The following is an 18,820-nucleotide window of genomic DNA, read 5'->3' on the forward strand; positions in this document are numbered from 1 at the left end:
GGATTGTCTCTTTTTTTAACAAGCGGAGAGGTCGCACCGCCTCCGCCCAGACAGCTCCATCTTTTTGGTTTTGCGGTGCGTGTAGAGAACTTAAAACGTGAGATACCTGCTGGACCGCGCACCTGAGCCAGAGGCTCCAGCAGCCTCCCAGGTCCCCCGCGAGAGACAGGCAAAGGCAGGCTTGCCCCGCGGTGAGCTCCGTGTGGGCTGAGAACCGCGAGGGGCCCCAGAGCTGCGCGCCCCGCCGCGGGAGGCAGTGCCGGGGTGTCCGTGGCAGGTGCGGGCGGAGGCTCCCGCTGGGGCTGGCGGGCAGCACAGCGAGGCGTGTCGCGCCTGCGGCCCGAGCCCGGTGCGGTGGGGAGGGGGCGCTGCGGGGCGGGCGGCGGCCGCGGGAGGGCGCGGCGGGAGCGGCGCGGGCGCTGCCGCAGAAGATGTCGGCGCGGCGGCCGTGGCCGTGGTGGCTGCTGCCGGCGCTGCTGTGCGGCGGCGCGGGGGGGTACGTGGTGGTCAGCTCCGTGTCGTGGCCGCTGCCCGAGGCGGGGGCGGCGGCCGACGAGCTGCACAGCTCCTCCACCGAGGAGGCGCTGCCCGCGCTGCTGGAGGAGGCGGGCGGCCTCTGGAAGCAGAGTTTCCCGGCCTCGGCGTACCGCGAGGATGCGGCGCTGGGCTCCGGGCCGGCGGCGCGGCGGCCGGGGCAGGGGGCAGCCCCGTCCAGGATGTTCTCCTACCGGCGGGAGGGCGGCGGGGCGCCGGGACGAGCCGGGACCGCCCGCTTCCTCGCCCAACACAACACCTGGGGCTTCGTGGCGACGCGGGCCGCCCGAGGAAAGGTACGGTGCCCCCGGCGCCCGGCACGCGTTACCCGCCGGACGGGCGCCCGCCCCGCGCAGGGAGCGGCGCAAACTCTGCAGGAGAAATCGTGCTCGGAGCGCAGGGAGGGAGGATGCACGCTAAAATCCGCGCCAGAGAGACACGCAAAAAAGCAAAACCTCTAGGCCAGTAAGGCAGAGCTGCATCGCAGGGTTTGGAGAGGGGCTGTTTCAGGAGGATGAGGAAGAGAAGGACGAGAGCCTGGTGGGCTACCACGAAATCTGCCCGTCCGTCCGGCTATACCAGCTTAAAGGACGATTTCTCTGTCAGGAACATTAAACAAAATAGCTGGGCTGTACCTGGGAATTGGGGTCATTATTTTTTCCAGCTTTAAAATACTGCCTTTCTAAAAGTGAAATGTTGGGATAAGACACAGCATCCATTAACACTCAGACAAAAGGGGAATAAATAAATAAATACAAAAGACATTCTTAACTTTCTGTTGAAAGAATCTGTGAATCTTATTCACAGATTAATTAGCTTACAATTTTAAATTAAATTTAGAAGCACATAAGTCTTCAGAAGCTTGGCTGAGTAAGCGGCACTTAATGTTATTGTGAAATACAAAGTAACAGATTGAAAAAAAAATACTATTAAATGAATTTTTACGTAGACAGAAGAGGCCTGTAATTCTACCTCAGCTTTTGGAAATCCTGTTAAACCATGTGATTGTAACTCTCTTGGTTTATGCTCTCACCAGAAACCCTCAATGGAATTATGGCTGTAATATAGTCTGCAGTTATCTTCCTCCAGACAGAGCACAGAAGTAGTACAGAAAAATCTGATTCCTAATAAAATTTGAAATTCGGGTGGTGGTGTTTGCTGCTTTGAATGCTGAATTATGCTGCGTGTGATCAGTTATTTTTGAGAATCCAGGGTAACAAGGTAACACCTTGCATGACAGACTATTTTAAGCAATGGGAATATGTCCTGCAATATTACTGAGAACTTTTTTTTTTTTTTAAATTGTAACTCTTATTAATAAGCAATATTTTTATTTTCTAAATTATGTAATATCATGAAAGCATGACTTCTAAGGAAAACCAACAAAGGCCATTTATAAGCACTATAAGCATTAAAATTTTAAAGGCATATAAACATTAAAAATCAGAAAGCTACCCAGGTAACAACATCTCCAGGGTTTTCTTATTAACTATTCATATTTAATTTGATTTTGTTGTAAAAGATTTAATGTATTGATGGATAACTTTACTGTTCAACATCTAAGAGACAAGGGAAAAATATCTGAAGACAAGGAAAAAAAAAAGGAGCAATTAATTGAATATCTGTCATTGCTATTTATAATGGGATATATTTATATATAATATATATTTTATATTTATATATATATATTTGTAATGGGACAAGCATAGTAGAAGTATACTGGAGTATATTAATGAGTGTCAATACTGGGTAAGAACATTTTTGCATGCATTATAACCACGGTGTGTACACAGGTCAGTATGGGAGAAAATATTTTTGAAAACTTGGCTCCTCAGTGTTCCTTCTCTGCCATGGGAGGAGATTTTGCCTTAGCTGGTAGTTGAGACACCCCTCTGATCAAATGTTCCTGCCCAGGAAGCTGAGCTGATGTCCAGTTTGACTTCAAACCCAATTCTAGCTAAAATGATTTATTTTTTATTTTTGCAAACCCATGCAATCACACTGTAAATCAAAACCAAAAGGGGAGCCAATATTAGAGTATAAAGCAGGCTGAGTCAAAGCTAAATTAGGCTCTATATCCTTTTGGGCTTGAAGAAAGGTACCAGCAGTGGTTTAGAGTAAACATCTCCTGACATTGATGGCAGGAAAAAAATATACTAATGCACTTAAACATTTTAAATTTGGTAGTTCCTTTAAGCTTAGTGGAAGAGAAAATATTCTCTATAGTGTCATGGACAGGACTAGAGGTGAGATCTGTTTTCATAGAAGAATGATAAATGTAATATAGAGGAGATAGATCTAATTTAGAAGAAATGCTCTCTCATGATGACAACAGAAAGTGGGAGCAATGGGGCTGGCTGTTTTCTCTGCTAGAACCCTTGAGAAAATCCCCCACCTTGAAAACTGTCTATGTATAAATATGTAACCAGTTGCTTATTTGGATTTTGCAGATCCAAGGTATGCCCTATGGGAACTGTTTACTTCTCAGTGATGGTCCCGTCAATAACAGCACTGGAATCCCTTTCTTTTACGTGACACCAAAGGATAACACTGTGACAGATCTTCTGAAGAATCCCATGGCTTCTCTGACCCTCCCAGAGACAGATGGAAATTTCTGCAGGTAACAGTTTTATCTGCCTCCTACCATCTTCAGTGAGAACAGAGACCTCAGAACAGAAAGATGGGTCCCCACCACTCTCAATGTCCTGCATTTACTTTTGACTCTCACAATCAGCTACATGCTCCCTCCTACAGTTTTGTTGTTTGGTTGGGTTTTTTCAGTAAATTCCCCTGGTAAAGCACAGTAGAGAAAAGCAGAGGTGCCACTGAAGTATATTGTAGCATCAACAGCTGGAGTGACTTTCAGCTTACATTAATATATCTAAACATTAACATACCTAAATTTTAATCTCCTTGGAAGTGCCTACATAAAGTCTAGGTGTTCAAGATCCTATAATAGCCTATAGTGATCTTGTCAGCAAAATCCATAGAATTTCAGAGGCTGTTCAATTCACAGTAAAGCAGGCATCTTTGCTCTGCTGAAAACTCTGGATGTTGCAGTCCGCAACCTTAGGATCTCATCCAGGGAAGCCACAGGATTCTGGGGACCAGCATCAAACACCAACGGAGATGGGCTCCCGTTCATGAAACCATTTATTCAGCATGGGAACAAAGTCAGGTTCAGAACTGAGAGCCCTGAACAGAGGCACAGCAGGGGTTTTTGAGGGACAGAACTCTCAAGGGTCCCCACCTCTGAGGGTGGAGTTCAGGGTCAGGGACCAGTAGAAGCACACCAAGGGAGAAACCCCCAGGGACTCAAACTCAATCAGAGCACCTGGGCCGCCCTTCAAAAGGGGTTTGGGGTGGGACAATGTAACTCTTTGTCTCCCCTTAGGCCGCTGCCACATCTGGAGGCTCTGCTGAATGCCTTGACAGGGCTCCAGCTCTCTGGGTTCTGTAAGAGCATCTCAGGCTCCCAGTTCACAAGTTATATGCTCAGGCCTGTGACACCTTGTCTGATTTCCAACTCTTCAGAGAATATGATTGAATATGATATCTTTGCAAATTTTTTACACCTTGTATATCACAAACAGTCATTAAATGACCCCCCCCAAATCAAGAAATCCAGGTCTGAGGTTTACCAATCTACATCCAGTCCCTGGTTCTTCTCTCCAGAGGCAGCAGTGAGTTGACTTCTTCTTAACCATGTCATAGAATCCTATAATCACAGAATGGTTTGTGTTAGAAGAAACCTTAAGAGTTATCTAAGTCCAACCCACCTGCAATGGACAGGAACACCTTCCACTAGACCAAGGTGCTCAAAGCTGCATCCAGCCTGGCCTTGAACACTTCCAAGGATGGAGCATTCACAGCTTCTCTGGACAACCTGTTCCAGGGTCTCACCACTCTCACAGCAAAGAATTTCTTCCTAACATCTGATCAACACCTACTCTCTTTTAGTTCAAATCCATTATCCCATTGTCCTGTCTCTGCAAGCCCTTGTGAGAAGTCCCTCTCCAGCTCCCTTGCAGGCTCCCTTTAGGTACTGTAAGTCTGCTTATGGAGCCTTCTCCAGACTGAACAACCCCATCTGCTCAGCCTGTCTTTGTAGGAGAGGTGCTCCAACCCTATGATCATCTTCATGGCCTCCTCTGGACTCACTCCAACAGGTCCATTTTATTCTTGTGTATAATGAATAACTTCAGATTCCCAAAGCTTTACATGTGTAAAATGTATGTATGTAACCTCAAAGATGATTCAATTTTCCCTTCCATTCTTGTCTCCCTGAAAAAGACAGATCTCCACCATATGTTTGTTTACAGTCAATCTTGTGGCATACTTGGCTGGGTCAGCCTTGTGTGAAGTGTTATTTACAAAGGCCTCTTTACGTGATGAGGTACATGACACTGAAATTGTGTCAGACAGGACTCTGTTACCAAAGCAGGTCTTAGTCAACGTTCCAAGGAGAGAGAGAGAGAACTGGTAAGAGCAGACTCCTTCAGAAAGAAATTGAATTAACAGTTTTTATTCCAACTTAAAGTCCTCTTTGTGGAAGGAGAGGTTTTATCTTAAGACCAGATTTCCCCAGCTGAGGATTGCCTAGAGTATCATCCCACTTCTTAAGCCTGATAGCTGAGAAGAGCCCTGGGAAAAGCAGGGAATGGCAAATATAAAACATTACTGTTACAGTTGTCTGTGTTTGTCTTCAGAATATCTTGTTTTCTAGAGAGTTATATGGTGGAAAAATGAAATGTTTCTTAGTCCAAAGCAATACTAGTAATTTCATGCTAACATCCTATTCCCAAGGAATGGAAATCATGGCTTCCTCTTACAATGTCAAACACCTAATAGGAGACTTCTGTCACCAACATTTGTTAAGGTAATTCAGTTTTGAATGCTTGAGGAGGTCAGTGAAGTAGTGGAGTTAACACTGGAATGGTGCTGCATATTGCTTAAATATTTTCATTAAATATTTTGGATTAATAATGTAGAAAATAAATATATCCATTCTTTAATTGCAGGCTTAATGGTGTTTATTCCTGCTTTCTGAGATTTTTCATTCAGTCTAACTTACTATCCTGACCAACTTACTATCCAGTGCTTAAAAATGTATTTCAAGTCCTATGTCCTACTACTTAATGCCCTATTTTCAGAGGCCTAAGACTCAGAGCAGCTTCCATTGATGATAAGTGGTAGTGTTGAGCACTTCTGAAAACCACACACCCACTTAGGCACTTAAGTGTGGCCTTTGATCCCTAACTTTAAACAGCCACTCTTGAAAGTCTTTGCCTTTTATGGCTTAGCAACATCACTGCCCGATGCACCAGTTTGGGAAGTGCCAATTCACCAACAAAAGAGAAATGCTGCATGTTTTATAGAAATATGAAATCCATATACACCACAAATCTTTGAGAATATTTATTCAATGTCTTTTTATTACATCACTATTAATTTTCAAATCTCTACCCTTTTGATCAGTATGCCAGATATCTGCTGCTGCTTGTTTTGCAGCCAGAGCAACCTGGATTCTGTCACCTGACTCTCCAGTCCTCTCTGCAGCCTGAGACTGTGCTCTCTGGTGAGAACAGCTCTCTGGGCACCACCAAGAAGCTAAACCTGCACTTCCAAAATAGCTTTGTCCAAACTAATTACTATTTGCCGCATCCCTACTCTCCCTCCTGACTACCAGTCATGTGCTACCCTGTCTCCCATCAGTTCTGGTCTTTGCCTCAGTCTAAACTAAACAAAAATGTGAAGAAAATTATCCTGACAGCAAGAATAAGTTTTTCTGCCGATCCTTCTGCTTTCCATCCTGTGGCCAGTGCTGCTCCTGGCCATGCAATCCCACCCCCTCCCTACAGCTGACCATATGGTGGGCCTATTATAGCTCAGTAACGCAGCAGAAACCTCCTGGGTTTTTGTGTATTTTTTTTTTTCTGGATGTGATTTCTAGTGGCTTAGGAACTTGAATCAGCTCCTCAAGAGCCAGAGAAGAGCAAAGGAAAGGGGAAAGAAAAAGAGAAGGTGGTGGAAAATGGAATATTCTCATTTTAGCATGTAACCATACTCTAAATATTGAGCTTACTACTGAATTGAGTACACAGGTTCAGAGTTTGATCAGTGCTCCATGCATTATTTATTTTGTTGTTACCTTCAGTTTCTTTTTCATTATTTCTGAAGTTCTCATTTGGAACAGATGTTGGTTGGCATTAGTGCAGAGGACAAGCAATACGGACAATGAAAAGCTGGGTATTTACTTGAGCTACAATTTTTGTTTTTGATGATACAAAAATGTGAGCATTTTTGAAGCTCTCTCAGAAAGGAAGGCTATGGGCACTGGACTTTACCTTCTTTTCTTCCCTTCCCCTATAACCAGAGTCAGAAATTAATGTATGTTTTAAACTGGGAATCCATGAGCGATTTTTACATTTAAAAGTAGCAACATCTAAAATTGCAATCCAGCACACCATCCCACTGTTACCCCACAGAGAGGGCCTCTGTGGGGAGTGCAACATTGAAGAAAACAACAAGATGTCTGGGCCCTGCTGCCAGTGCTTGGGGTGGCCTGTCCCCACCTTCAGGGTGCACTTGACCTGCTGAGATAGAGAGGCTGTGCCATGCAAACAGCACACAGCATCCTCAGCGCAGGGCTTTATGTGGTGGCTCAAGTTCAGTATAGCAAAATCTTCTTTACTAGCACTATATGAAAGGCAATACCTTTCACTCTGTGTGACCTCAGATCCTGCTAGCATTAAAATGGTATCTGTGAAGTTTTCTTTGCAAAGGAAAGTGTCATTCTTGTCAGACATTCTCTTCAACTGTTTCATTAATTGTTTTGGTTTCAAAATAATTATGTAAAATAGCTAAGTGAATAATATTCTATGTGAGAAAGTTCATGTCCTTGTATGCCAGCAATGCATTCATAGCTTGTTTTCATGTGGAACTTCATTAGAATTCCATTATTAATCTGCTCTGAGTTGTAAGAATCAAAATAAATGTGAAAGCTGATTGGTGCCTGTAGCCAGTGCTCCTGAGAGTATTTGGCACTCTCCTGAAAAATGCTTCTGACCTATTGCATGCAAAAGAAATCTCTGGCCTTTAGAAAGAAAACATAGCTGACATTTCAATGTCTTCGTGTACCTAATGAGTTTCAAGTGACTTGTGTACACCAATTTGATATTAAATTTATTTAGTAGCAAATTTCATTTGTTTTGTTTCAGAACAGACTCAAGTTCCAAACCTTGACAATAAATATTTTCCCTTTCAAACATGTGAGAAATACAAGACTGGCCTTTATGTTGCTCCAGCCTCAATATTTAATCAGCTGGAGAGAAAATGTGAAAACCCTAAACAAATAAGAAAAATAACATTTAATACTGAAAGAAAGAGAGCAGCGACACATCTGACTAGGCACTAATTGCAAGACATTTTAGTATTGCAGCTACAGTTTGGATTCCTCATCTCTGACCTAGAGATTGCCATTTCCCAGAGGGAGACAGACTGCCCCTCTCTGAGAAGGCTCTGATGGCCAGGATAGAGACGGCATTTGTTAGCAACTACACAGCATTTTATCTGAAGGCTGATAAATGGATAATAGAGGCAAGAAAAATTAAATGGTTCAGGGCTATAAATAGACTAAGCTGGTATGTCTATGCCACTGACAAGCTGAAAAGATTGAGTTCCATTCTTGCAGCTTTCAGAGGGAGCAAGACCAAGCCCGACATTAAAGAATAGAGCAGCTATTGTTCTAAATACATTTCACAACACACAGGCTGCTCAGAGGATTCCTCTTTCCAAGTAAGCTCCTGAGTCTGCCTCATTACAGCTGCAGCCTGGAAAACAGGCAATTAATTTTAAACGTGTGTCACCTCCTTGACATCAGGTTCAGCACATTCACAGGGACACACTGCATCTTTCTTAGAGAAGGAGCAGTTACATGGCTGCCATTAACTGGTTTTTATACAAGGGAAAAGCAGCGACCTTTGGGGTCAGTCCACCTTTGTTTTTTTCCTGCTCTTAGTTGAGGATGGTGTTTCAAATCCACACTGCAGACCATGAGTGATTTTCATGAATTCTCAACCACCATGGGAAGAGAAGAGGAATTTTGTGGGTCTGGGTTCCTGCTGTGTAGTGGATCAGCAGCATGCACAAACATCCAACTTCATTCCCTGGGCAATACTGAGAGACAATAAGCCTGCCACTGCACAACCTTTGAGATGTCATATGGCCACACAACATATATCTACTGCTGGGTTTGTAGAGTTACTGTTGTTAATACGAGGATTAATATAACAAAGAAATCTGGTACTGTACCTTCACACAAAGAGAAATTATGCATGCAGAAGACAAAGGCTGAATTCAGACATCCATCAATTTTTGAGATCCACCTCCTGATTCTGTGGCACAGACACATTTCTAATTCTGGTATTTATATTGGCCCTTTTCAGTCATGTGCAAATAATTATGTCAGTAGTTGTTCCTGAAAAATCTGTATTTAAAGAAAATCTGTATTTAAAAAAATTTAAAATGAAGGTCCCAAATTAGAAAGTCAAACATGAAACCTACTATCATCATGACCCAATGCACACAATACTGCTCTAAATTACTATTTTTCCTGTATTCTTAAATAACCAACTTCCTAAAATCCCTTCCTAGTGAAATAGTGTTTCTCTGACTCTGTTCACAGAAATAGTTGATGGTATGATTATTTTTTTTTTTTCTCCATGAATTGTCTGTGGTTAAGCTATATAAAAGCTTCCTGTCTGAAACACAGAGTTCAGCTGAAGAAATGCATTGTTATTGTCAGTGGAGAGAGGAAAACAGACTGGCTTCAAGTAAAAGTAGTTAAACATTTTAGGAAGGATTATCTTCTAGAAAGAATGAAATTATTAAAAATGTTAAAACACATGCTGGGAGCACAGGCTCACTTATATGAACAGAATAATCTCTGCACTGATACACTTTAGCTCCCTAACTTCAGATTCAGAACAGAAGACCTCTTACAAAAGCAAAGATGCTGTAACTAACTTTTCTGGCTCCCAAACATGGCTGATAAAAAAAAATCTTGTCAAAATCAGAGCAGGGCAGAACTGCCTAGGCATATCCGGTTGAAGGCCAGCAACAGCTTTTCAGATTATGAAATTGCTTTCAGTGGAGATTTTGTTTGACGTTCATGCCATGCAGATTAGCAGCACCAACACATTCTTTCTGCTTCAGAGACTCTAGCAGTTAGTGGTGAACAAATAAATGAGGAGAGTAACTTGCTTTTCAAAATTAATCACATTTATGAATCAAAATTATATGCATTTTACAGTAATTCTCTAAGGACAGAGCGTTCCCTCCCTTCCGTTCTGTAGATTTTAGGAGACAAAAATCCTGTCATACATTTTATATAGTAGAAAATAACTCTTGCCTCTTCATCTTGGGCCCAGTTTGGGGCTGTGTGAAGAGGAGCCCTGTGAAGGGTGTGACAGAGTCACCTACTTTGCATCCTTGGGAGGTGACAGGGATGAGCTGGGTCAGCAGCCAATCCCCACCCCCTAATTACATGGGTTTTCACGACTGCTACCATTATAGGAGCGCTTAGAATGTGTGGAAGCAGTCATTGCCCTTATGCCACTCATGAGCTGTATGCTTTAAAGTAGAAAAAAAAAAAAAAAGTAGGGAAACTGGGGCTTTCTTCTTGGCTCTCTGTCTTTCCTGCAATAGGAGAAAACTCTTTCCCAACTTTTTTCTCTTCAACTATGAAGAAGCAGAGGGATAAGAGCAGTGCTTTCTCACACAGCAGTGAGAAATGTGTTCAGGGGACATTTGTGTGTCCTCCCAAGGAGGATGGAAGATCTTATTTCCTCAGGGGGTGGAGGAGAAGGATGTCAGCTCCTTTGTGGGAAAAGGAGGCTGGGGAAGAAGAGAGGGATTCCTCTGCATAGACCCCTGCTTCCACACCCAGGCTGGAACAGTACTGAACCCTCCTGCCTTTCTGCCAACAGTTCTTTCTTGGGAGTAACTGGATTTCCTTCCCAAGTGCCTTCCAAACTCTTAACTTGCTTTTCCTGTTGATCTGTGGCAGATCAGTGTCACCTCACTAATGGATTGCAGAGGCTGAGAATGAAGATAATACTCAGGGATACTTTGGTCAGAAACCAGGAGACAGAGCATCATCAGTCAAAGCAGAGATCTCAACTGTGAAAGGGAATCCTAACCAAGTCACAACATCATCTTATGTGTCAATATAACCACAGCAGCCGGTTCATAACACCTGAACTTGGATAGCTGCTGTATAAGAACCTTCTAATTAAACTCCAAGAGATGGCTAGTGTAGTAAACAATTTAATGAGTAGCTAACACTCTTTACTCTGAACCGCTTTTGAACCAGGACCCAGAAATTGCGGAAGTGTTACATAGTAAGTGGGACATGTTCATTAGCAGTGTGCTTTGCAGCACTGCATTTCTCATGGGAAATACTTTTCACTTGGATGCAGGCCTCTCCTTAAGCTCAGTAAAGCTGGCACCTGGGTAGGTGATGTCATCTCACACACTTGGAAGAAAACTGCCTGGACTGGGTCAAACTCTGCATACCTGCTTTGCTCACTGTAAGCAGAGGAACAGGAACAATTAATTCTTCTCTCTCCACAGATCAGATGAATAATTAAGATGATTTGTCTTAATGCACTGTTTTCTTATAAACCGAATCTTGTTCCCTTTTAATCTGGTCTTCCTAATTTTCCCCAACAAAGTATATGTATTTGAAATAAGTATGAAAAAAAGAATGTGTTCCTATTGCTTGGTCTTCTTTCACAGTTACCTGCTTTCTCTTCTCCTCAGTTCATATTTTACTATAGCATTCATGAAGTCCTCCCCATGGAGACAGAGGGCTTGATTCTGGTAAAGACAAACCACCTGAGTAACCACCTTGGGTTTCCTCAACAGAGCAACAGTGTCAACATCTCTACCCCTGACTCTGCCTCCCTCTCACACCCAGTCAGCAGCACACAAATGTTACATAAAGCCACTCCTCTGCATCTACTTACTCTTGTGCCAGCAAAGATGAAAGTAACTCAGGGACTGAGACCTGAATATGTATTTATACAGAGAGAAGCAATGTCTAGTGAATGCATGACTATACCTCTACAGATTCAAGTGAGGAATGTTTTAGTAAATATCCCTTTATTGTCTTTAGTGAAAATAAGACATAAATCCCTGACTATATCACCTTGCTCCAGGGAAGCAAATCCTGCGTTTGTATTAGTTGCACTGGCAACAACACTGAAAACACAAGTCCCATTCATAACATTTATAAATGGAAGCTGTAAGTTTAGTGGGTTTTGATGGTTTGAGAAATATAAAAGTAATCAAACATCATTAGGGAAATATAATGCTAAAAAAAAAAAAAAAGAAATGCAGAAACAGATTCACTTCATAATATGAAGGGTTCCTTTGAAAAATAATATACTAATGCTAATGTCAGATTAGAATACAAGGTTCCTAATCTGAAACAAAAAACCTATGATAAGAGGCAGACCTGAAAGCAAAACCAACAAGTAATAACAGTGTGCTGGACTCAAATGTATCATTGCTCTGTTCAGCTCTTCCAAAACTTCACCTCACACAATCTCAACAAATAATTTGTTTGAGTCATTTTCCAGAAAAACAAATTGACCCTCCAGATTATTATTCCAATATGCAAAATTAAGTTTGAATAATTTTTACTGGGAAGATAGTATTATGTGTGTCAACCAGTGTAGCACCATAGCTCATGAGAATGTACAGAAAACTGTAAACAGAAGAAGCCGGGGGAAAAAAAGACTTTTCAAGCTATGGATGCGCAGTGTGTGTGGCCTTTGTTGTCAGCCAAATATGTGCAGAGCAGCTTTTCATGTCAGTTGGGGAAGAGTCACATCAGACACCAGTCCTATTAGACAAAACTTTCTCAGCAAAGGCAGGCAGGGTTCACTGCTTAACCACAGCTACATCAGCTCTATTGCCTACTCAAAATCACATACTATGCTTTCAGAATAAACAAGGACTTGCATAAAAACACCAAATAATTGTAATCTGAGAAGGTCAGACCAAAACTTCTCACTGCCCCTGATCACATCCAGAATCCATGGCCTTCATCCGTTCTGTGAAACAGACATCTTTTAATAACAATCCCTTTCAAAATCCTCTCTTACAGTAATTAACCACATATTATGTAGGAACTGTGTGCAAGAAAAACACTTGCAAATATTCCTGCTTTTCCTGGCTCTTCAGTTGTTTTATGGTACTGTTTGTCTGTGGAGGAAATTGTATCATATATTCAGATGCACAGTTGTTTGAAAGCAATTTTCTGAACTGAATTTCTGCTCGCAAGAAGTCCCTTTCCTTTATCAATATAAATGTTAAATATATACTGAATATCTAAACATATGCAGAGGGCTTTGGGTACATTATTAAGATTAGGCATAAAAGATAACAACAGATCAGGAGATTGCTTCAAATGGACTTCAACACTTCACCATCCAGGGCCAACAGTTGCAAGAGTGTGAATGTGCATTGCCCTGGCTGCTGGACATGCATACCCTCAGCTGATACCCTCTGCATGTGGGATTGGCTCCTTTCTCTTCAGCTGTATTCACTGTATTTGCCTTTATTTGTGTTTTGGTGGGTGAGCATCTCACTGGGCCATTGATACTGGGCAGCCACACAACACCCAAAGCCTATGCAAAAGAAATGCCAGGAGCTACAGGTATGGAGCTGTGTTCCTTAGGGACAGAGTGCTTTCAGGCCACTGGAACCCAGATATGAAGGGACACCTTCAGCAGGCAGGAGGAATCAGTGCTGAGGATCTATGGTGTACCAAGGTGATCATCTAGACAAGTTTGTACTCTGCATACACATTGATAGAAATAAACCCAGTGCCTGAGCAGGGAATGTGGATTTTTGGGTACTCATAACACCACTTTTATAATTTAAAAAACTGTACTAGAGAAAATTAGAACACTATAAGTTGATGTGGACAGAAAGTTTGAGCCTGATCTTTGGCCTCAACCATTCCTCCCATCAGTATGCATGGGAGAGGAAAATGAATACATGTGGAATTTGTCCAAATGTTGTTAAACAGACAACTGCTGCTCCAAACTGAACAGAACACTGAAGAAATGTCCCTGAGATGATGTGACTGCAAATGGTACTTTGGAGGTCAGGCAGCAGACAGTGGCAAGTGCTTACTGGACATAGTCAAGTATCAGTCAGCCTACTGTACTTATGTATCTCTCTTTCTGACTGTCTTTAGAAAAGCAGATCTTTTATCTAGTGAGCTACACAGTCTCTCATAACCATCTGTGAAGAATCTGCAGGTGTTAAATTAGCTGCAGGAGGATGCCCATATGCTTCCTGCATATACTAGACACACATTGAGAAGTATAACCAAAAATGAAGCCATTGCAGATTGCACACAGTTAAGGCTAAAGGGCTCAAGCCAAGATCTTTAAAAAATTAAGTAAAATTGTGCACAGATGAGATGTAATTTCCTGTGATTAAAACACGGTGAAAAAGAAATGCAGCTTTCATTTCCTAATGTAGTTTCTTGGGCTGACACAGGAATGTGGTTCCCTGAGACACTAAGCAATCTCAAATTGCTGGCAGCAGACCTTTGGGCTGCTCAGTGTTTGTCAGGATCAAGCCTCTGCAGTCATTTCATACACAATTTTTTTTTTTTTGCAATTAGTAGATTTACTTATGATTTATATCCTTGTATTGTATACGTCAGAGTCAGTAATTGCCTTGCAGTTACTAATGGGAGTTATTTATTATTACTATATACAGAGAGCCAAAAAGTAACAAGTACCTTCCCTGTCTTGGTCTGAAAGCAATTGGAGAACTTTCCTATTTGGTGTAAAACAGTTGAAAAATGGGTAAAAAATTAACAAGGATTTATTTTCTAGGATAAGCACAATGAAAAGACCTTATGTTTTACATACAGATACACATATTCATACGCTTTTCTGTAGGCACAGGTACAGACTAACCATCTCACTACTTCTTCTCAGAATCAGCTGTATTCTGTGAATACAGCTCTGTACATCTGTCTGGGAATACTGCCATTTTCACAATTTTTTACAATCCAATAGATACTAGTCAAACTTTCATGAACATAAATTAAAATTAAGCAACTATCTACAGCAGAGCTGTGTGTCAGTCAAGTGTTCTTCCAGACTACCCCCCTCCACCAAACAGTATAGCTGGGAGTAGAGACGACCCACAAGGCTTGACAAAGTTTTTTATATGTGAGCAGGAGTCCACACTTCTCCAAAAACCCTTAAGAAAGCAAGTAAGCTATTACTCATGAGCATTCTTCTCTGTGCACAGAAAAAACGTGATTGATCCAGAGGATCCAAGATGCGCCAGGCTGACTCTCATGGGACAGATGGTCACAGTGCCTCCAGAGGAAGTAGAATTTGCCAAGCAAGCTATGTTTTCCAGGTCTGTATCTAAAAGGCACGTAGTAGAGTGCAACCCACGGGTTAGAGACAAATATACAAATGTGGCCGTTTGGTACAGAAAATCTGAGAAATAACAAGCCTGACCTTTACTTTGGGGCCATGAAGCATGCTGGCTTCTGTGTGGCTTGGAATGACAGACCTTTTAACTCTTGAGGAAATGAAATGTGGAAATACAGTTAGTGTTGGACTCTGGTAAGGCACATGGTTTATAATCTGGGGATTATGAAGAATGTCACCTGGTTCCAAGGAGATATTCCATAATTCCATGGTGTATTTGTTATCTTTAATGATTCTACCCCACCTTATGACAGGTAGAGGACTCAGACAAAGAGCAGAGGTCTGCTGTCTTTGGGCTTACAAACATTTTCAGGGTGGAGCTTATAAATTTAATTACATCTCCTAATGTCCCAGCTGCTTCAAAGCCGTAGTACTTACTGAACAGTCTCCTTTGAACAGATGCAAGGACAACCCAGATGTGGAGCACACACACACACAGGGTGTGCCCCCATGCCCTTCACTGGGTGTCCAGAATTACAGGCTTGAAAAGCCTGAACCTTAGCTGGGGCACACATGTCCCACACAGGCTGCCAGGGATTGTCCTCCAGATGCACTTTTCCTGGTCAATCAAATACTATTGGGAAATTGGGATGAGCTTGGATCCAAAACAGCCCAGAGATTATATTCTTTCTGACCTACAGGATAGGGTCAGGGTGAGACTCTGTCAGTGTGTGTGCCATCAATAACAAAAATGGGACCATGAACGGATGGGGCCATATTGACACACTTCTTTACAAACTTCACGGGAATTAGATTCCCAAGTGATCCAGAATCCACCAGCGCCTCAGCAGAGGATGCTCTGCTGTCAGGTGCAAGAGCCAGAATGATAAAGTGAGGGTTGCTGGGGAACATCCAGTGCCAGCAGCATCTGACACCACTTACCAACCCCAGAGTCGTGGGTACTCAAAGGGACAACTCAGAAAATGGTAGGAAACACCATTTTCCCAATGAGAGGGAAACCAAGATGTTGCCAAACCAAGTACCTCTGCTGCAGGATCCTTTGCAGGAGTAGAGGGGCACTGAGCCAACTCTGCCCAGACTTGCACCACTCCCCGCCAATGTTCCTGTGAACACTGTGACTTGAACTGTGGTATCCACTCTGTGCATCACTGCTGAGCTTCCCACAGCTACACCTGCCAGGGATTGGGGACCAAAGATCTGCACCCAGTCAAGGAGAATCTGTCTAACCTAACTGTAAGGAAGACCAGAGAAATGAGACATAAATACAGGATGAGAAGGCTCTTGGAGGTGACAGCTAGCAGAGGCTATGCTCTACCTGCTACCCAGTTTTATTAGCCCTCCCTCTCTACCACAATTGCTACCAAATATTTTCAGGACAGTGTTTCCTTTAAACAGATACAAGCACAACCCTGACATGCATTCAAAGAGTTTTCTCTAACTATTTTTCATTTATTCAGAGGCTGAACAACATCTATCTTTAGAGACAGGGTTCTGCAGTGGGGGAAGGTGGTGATTGCTGGCTGCCTGTGTTGCAGTTCGCCCCAGACTGGGATGTGGAAGATTGTAAACCTTACAGCAAGGAAGGGCCAAAAAGATGAATGGTGGTGTTCTCATATCTTAGGTTTCACTCTGGCTGAGCACACTAAGCTGAAGAAAAAAGCAGAGTATGCATATGCTTTGGCACATCTTCTAACATTTTTTTTTTTTGTTTTTCTTTGTCCTTCTAGGCACCCAGTGGTAAGAAAGTGGCCTCGTAGCTATGAGTGGTTCTTCATGAAAATGAACATTGAACACATCTGGCTTCAAAGCTGGTATGGAGAAGTTTCTCCCATTGCAGTAGAAGAGTATTTAAAAGCAGTTCCAAGTAAAGGATGATTGAATGGGATTTGAGATAGAAATCTCCTGAGTTTTCTTTCCAACACTTTTAAAATTTCATGGTAGATGGTTTATTTACAGTGATATTTTTCCTCTTCTCCCAAAAGGCTTCAAAATAGCCCTGTCTCACATGGAGCAGAGTGAAAATAAATCAACACAGACTTTCAAATTATAAAGGAGAGGTGGATATTAGCCCTACCCTGCAATGTACAGACTTGTCATTTCAAGCAGGCAATGCGTCATCTGAAATGCTGTTTTTAAAATGCTTTGTATCTGTTTGTTTTGACTTCTATTGCTGTGCACCCACAGGGAAACTACACTATGTGCTAAATATAATGTTCTGATTTGCAGAAAATGCAAATTGCCTACTCAGAACCCTCTATGCATTGTGGAGGTATTACTGCTGCTGGGTCTCCCTTGATTTGTAAGTATTTTAAGAGAAAGTTAATAGTTGAAAATTTAGGTATTTAAGTTTAAAAACAAATTATTTGCTGAAGCTGTCCTCATTTGCTAGCTTCTCTTTTCTATGTGTGCTTTTCCCGAATTAGATAATTTGATATTTCACTTGGAAATTGAGTAAAACTTCTCTCTTTAGCAGAAAAAAAGCAATCAGTTCAAACAACACAGCTCCACTATAACTTGTCTCTGACACAAAGCTGGTTAAACACATTAAAGGCCAAAATCAAATCAGCCCCACAAGGATTATCTCAATACAAGTAAAAACATTCTTATAAGAAGAATTTAAGTAAACGTTCTCAGCTAGCCTGTTCTTGTTGAGACAGGAAAAGTATTTTTAATAGCCTGTAGACCCAATTTTTTTTGCCTCCATGCTCCAACCGCTGCTTTATTTCTAACTGTCTTGTGCAACTGATTTTTTATAAGCCCTCACTAACTCACTAAGGGGTGGAGCCTGTCCTTTAACTCTGTTTCCTCGCCAAGATTTAAAGGGCTTGTTCATGCATTTATTTTCTAAAGAAGCCTAAAGATGGTAGGTATTTCAGGTCATGAATAACTGCTTTTCCCAGTGTGGCAAGTACAGACTTTGTTGCAAACACATTGTGTATAAGCTTTTCACGTGGTAATACCAAAAGAGTTCAAAGGTATTTTAATCATTGTCAGTTCTTTCTCTAGATGTCCTCCTGGTAAACATATTCTGCAGTTCTTAAGGGTATCACAGAAAGAAAATTTCCATGGCTAATCAGCCAAGTCACCACACAGTTTGAAAATTATATGGCTGCTCTCCCTGTTACATGAAGAAGGAGACACATTGAGATGGAGTTTATGTGCCTGTGAGGAAGGTCTTCCAGCATCACTGGGAGTGCACTTGAGCTCTGGACATCAGCCTGCACCACGTCTGGGCTGGGGAGGAGCCTGGGTGAGTGCCCTGAGCTTGTACAGGTTAATCCCTGGGCAGAGCTCAGAGGCAGCTGCATGATCTATGATCAGCTGGAAGCCAATTAAGTGTAGCTGAGCTTATTTTGGCTCAGGCATGGAGAGAGGGAGTCATTCCCAGAACAGCTGGGCATCATGCTGGTTTAACTACAAGGGGCCCCAGGACACCCAACTTAGCCCTAGGGTGAGTCCTGGGCCCCAGGCATCACTACTATTCCTGATATTCTGTAAGAAAACAAGGCAAATGGGGGGGTGGGGGGGAACTTTGTTTAGACACTCACTTAGCTTTTTTATTCTTGTCTCACTGCCAGAGACTTTGTTAGCCGTGCAGATCTTTTGTAGAGGTAATTACACAAAAGGAGGAAGTGTCCTGCCTGAATCTATTTCCTTCAGTTTTTTTTCTTGGCAGATGAGCTGCATTTTCAGAGTTTGCCCCTGAATCTTGCATTGTGTAATACTGAAGCAAGATGGCCCGTCCTATACAGATTTACAGAATCTCATCAAGTGAAATCCTCCTT

At 42.3% G+C, this 18,820-nt stretch overlaps 1 protein-coding gene across 1 annotated transcript; it reads left to right on the forward strand.

Annotated features, from left to right (window-relative positions):
- Positions 1 to 431: 431 nt before the first annotated feature.
- CREG2 (cellular repressor of E1A stimulated genes 2) lies at positions 432 to 18,537 on the forward strand. Its single transcript, XM_005516544.3, has 5 exons — positions 432 to 830; positions 2,985 to 3,154; positions 14,884 to 14,997; positions 16,763 to 17,334; positions 18,030 to 18,537. The coding sequence occupies exons 1-4, from the start codon at positions 432 to 434 to the stop codon at positions 16,908 to 16,910; spliced, it is 831 nt and encodes a 276-aa protein (XP_005516601.1). The 3' UTR covers positions 16,911 to 17,334; positions 18,030 to 18,537.
- The last annotated feature ends 283 nt before the right edge of the window (positions 18,538 to 18,820 follow it).

This window comes from Pseudopodoces humilis, chromosome 2, assembly GCF_049639895.1.
Source record: "Pseudopodoces humilis isolate 2021_Gansu_Grassland_sample_001 chromosome 2, ASM4963989v1, whole genome shotgun sequence".
In the NCBI taxonomy this organism is placed as follows: domain Eukaryota; kingdom Metazoa; phylum Chordata; class Aves; order Passeriformes; family Paridae; genus Pseudopodoces; species Pseudopodoces humilis.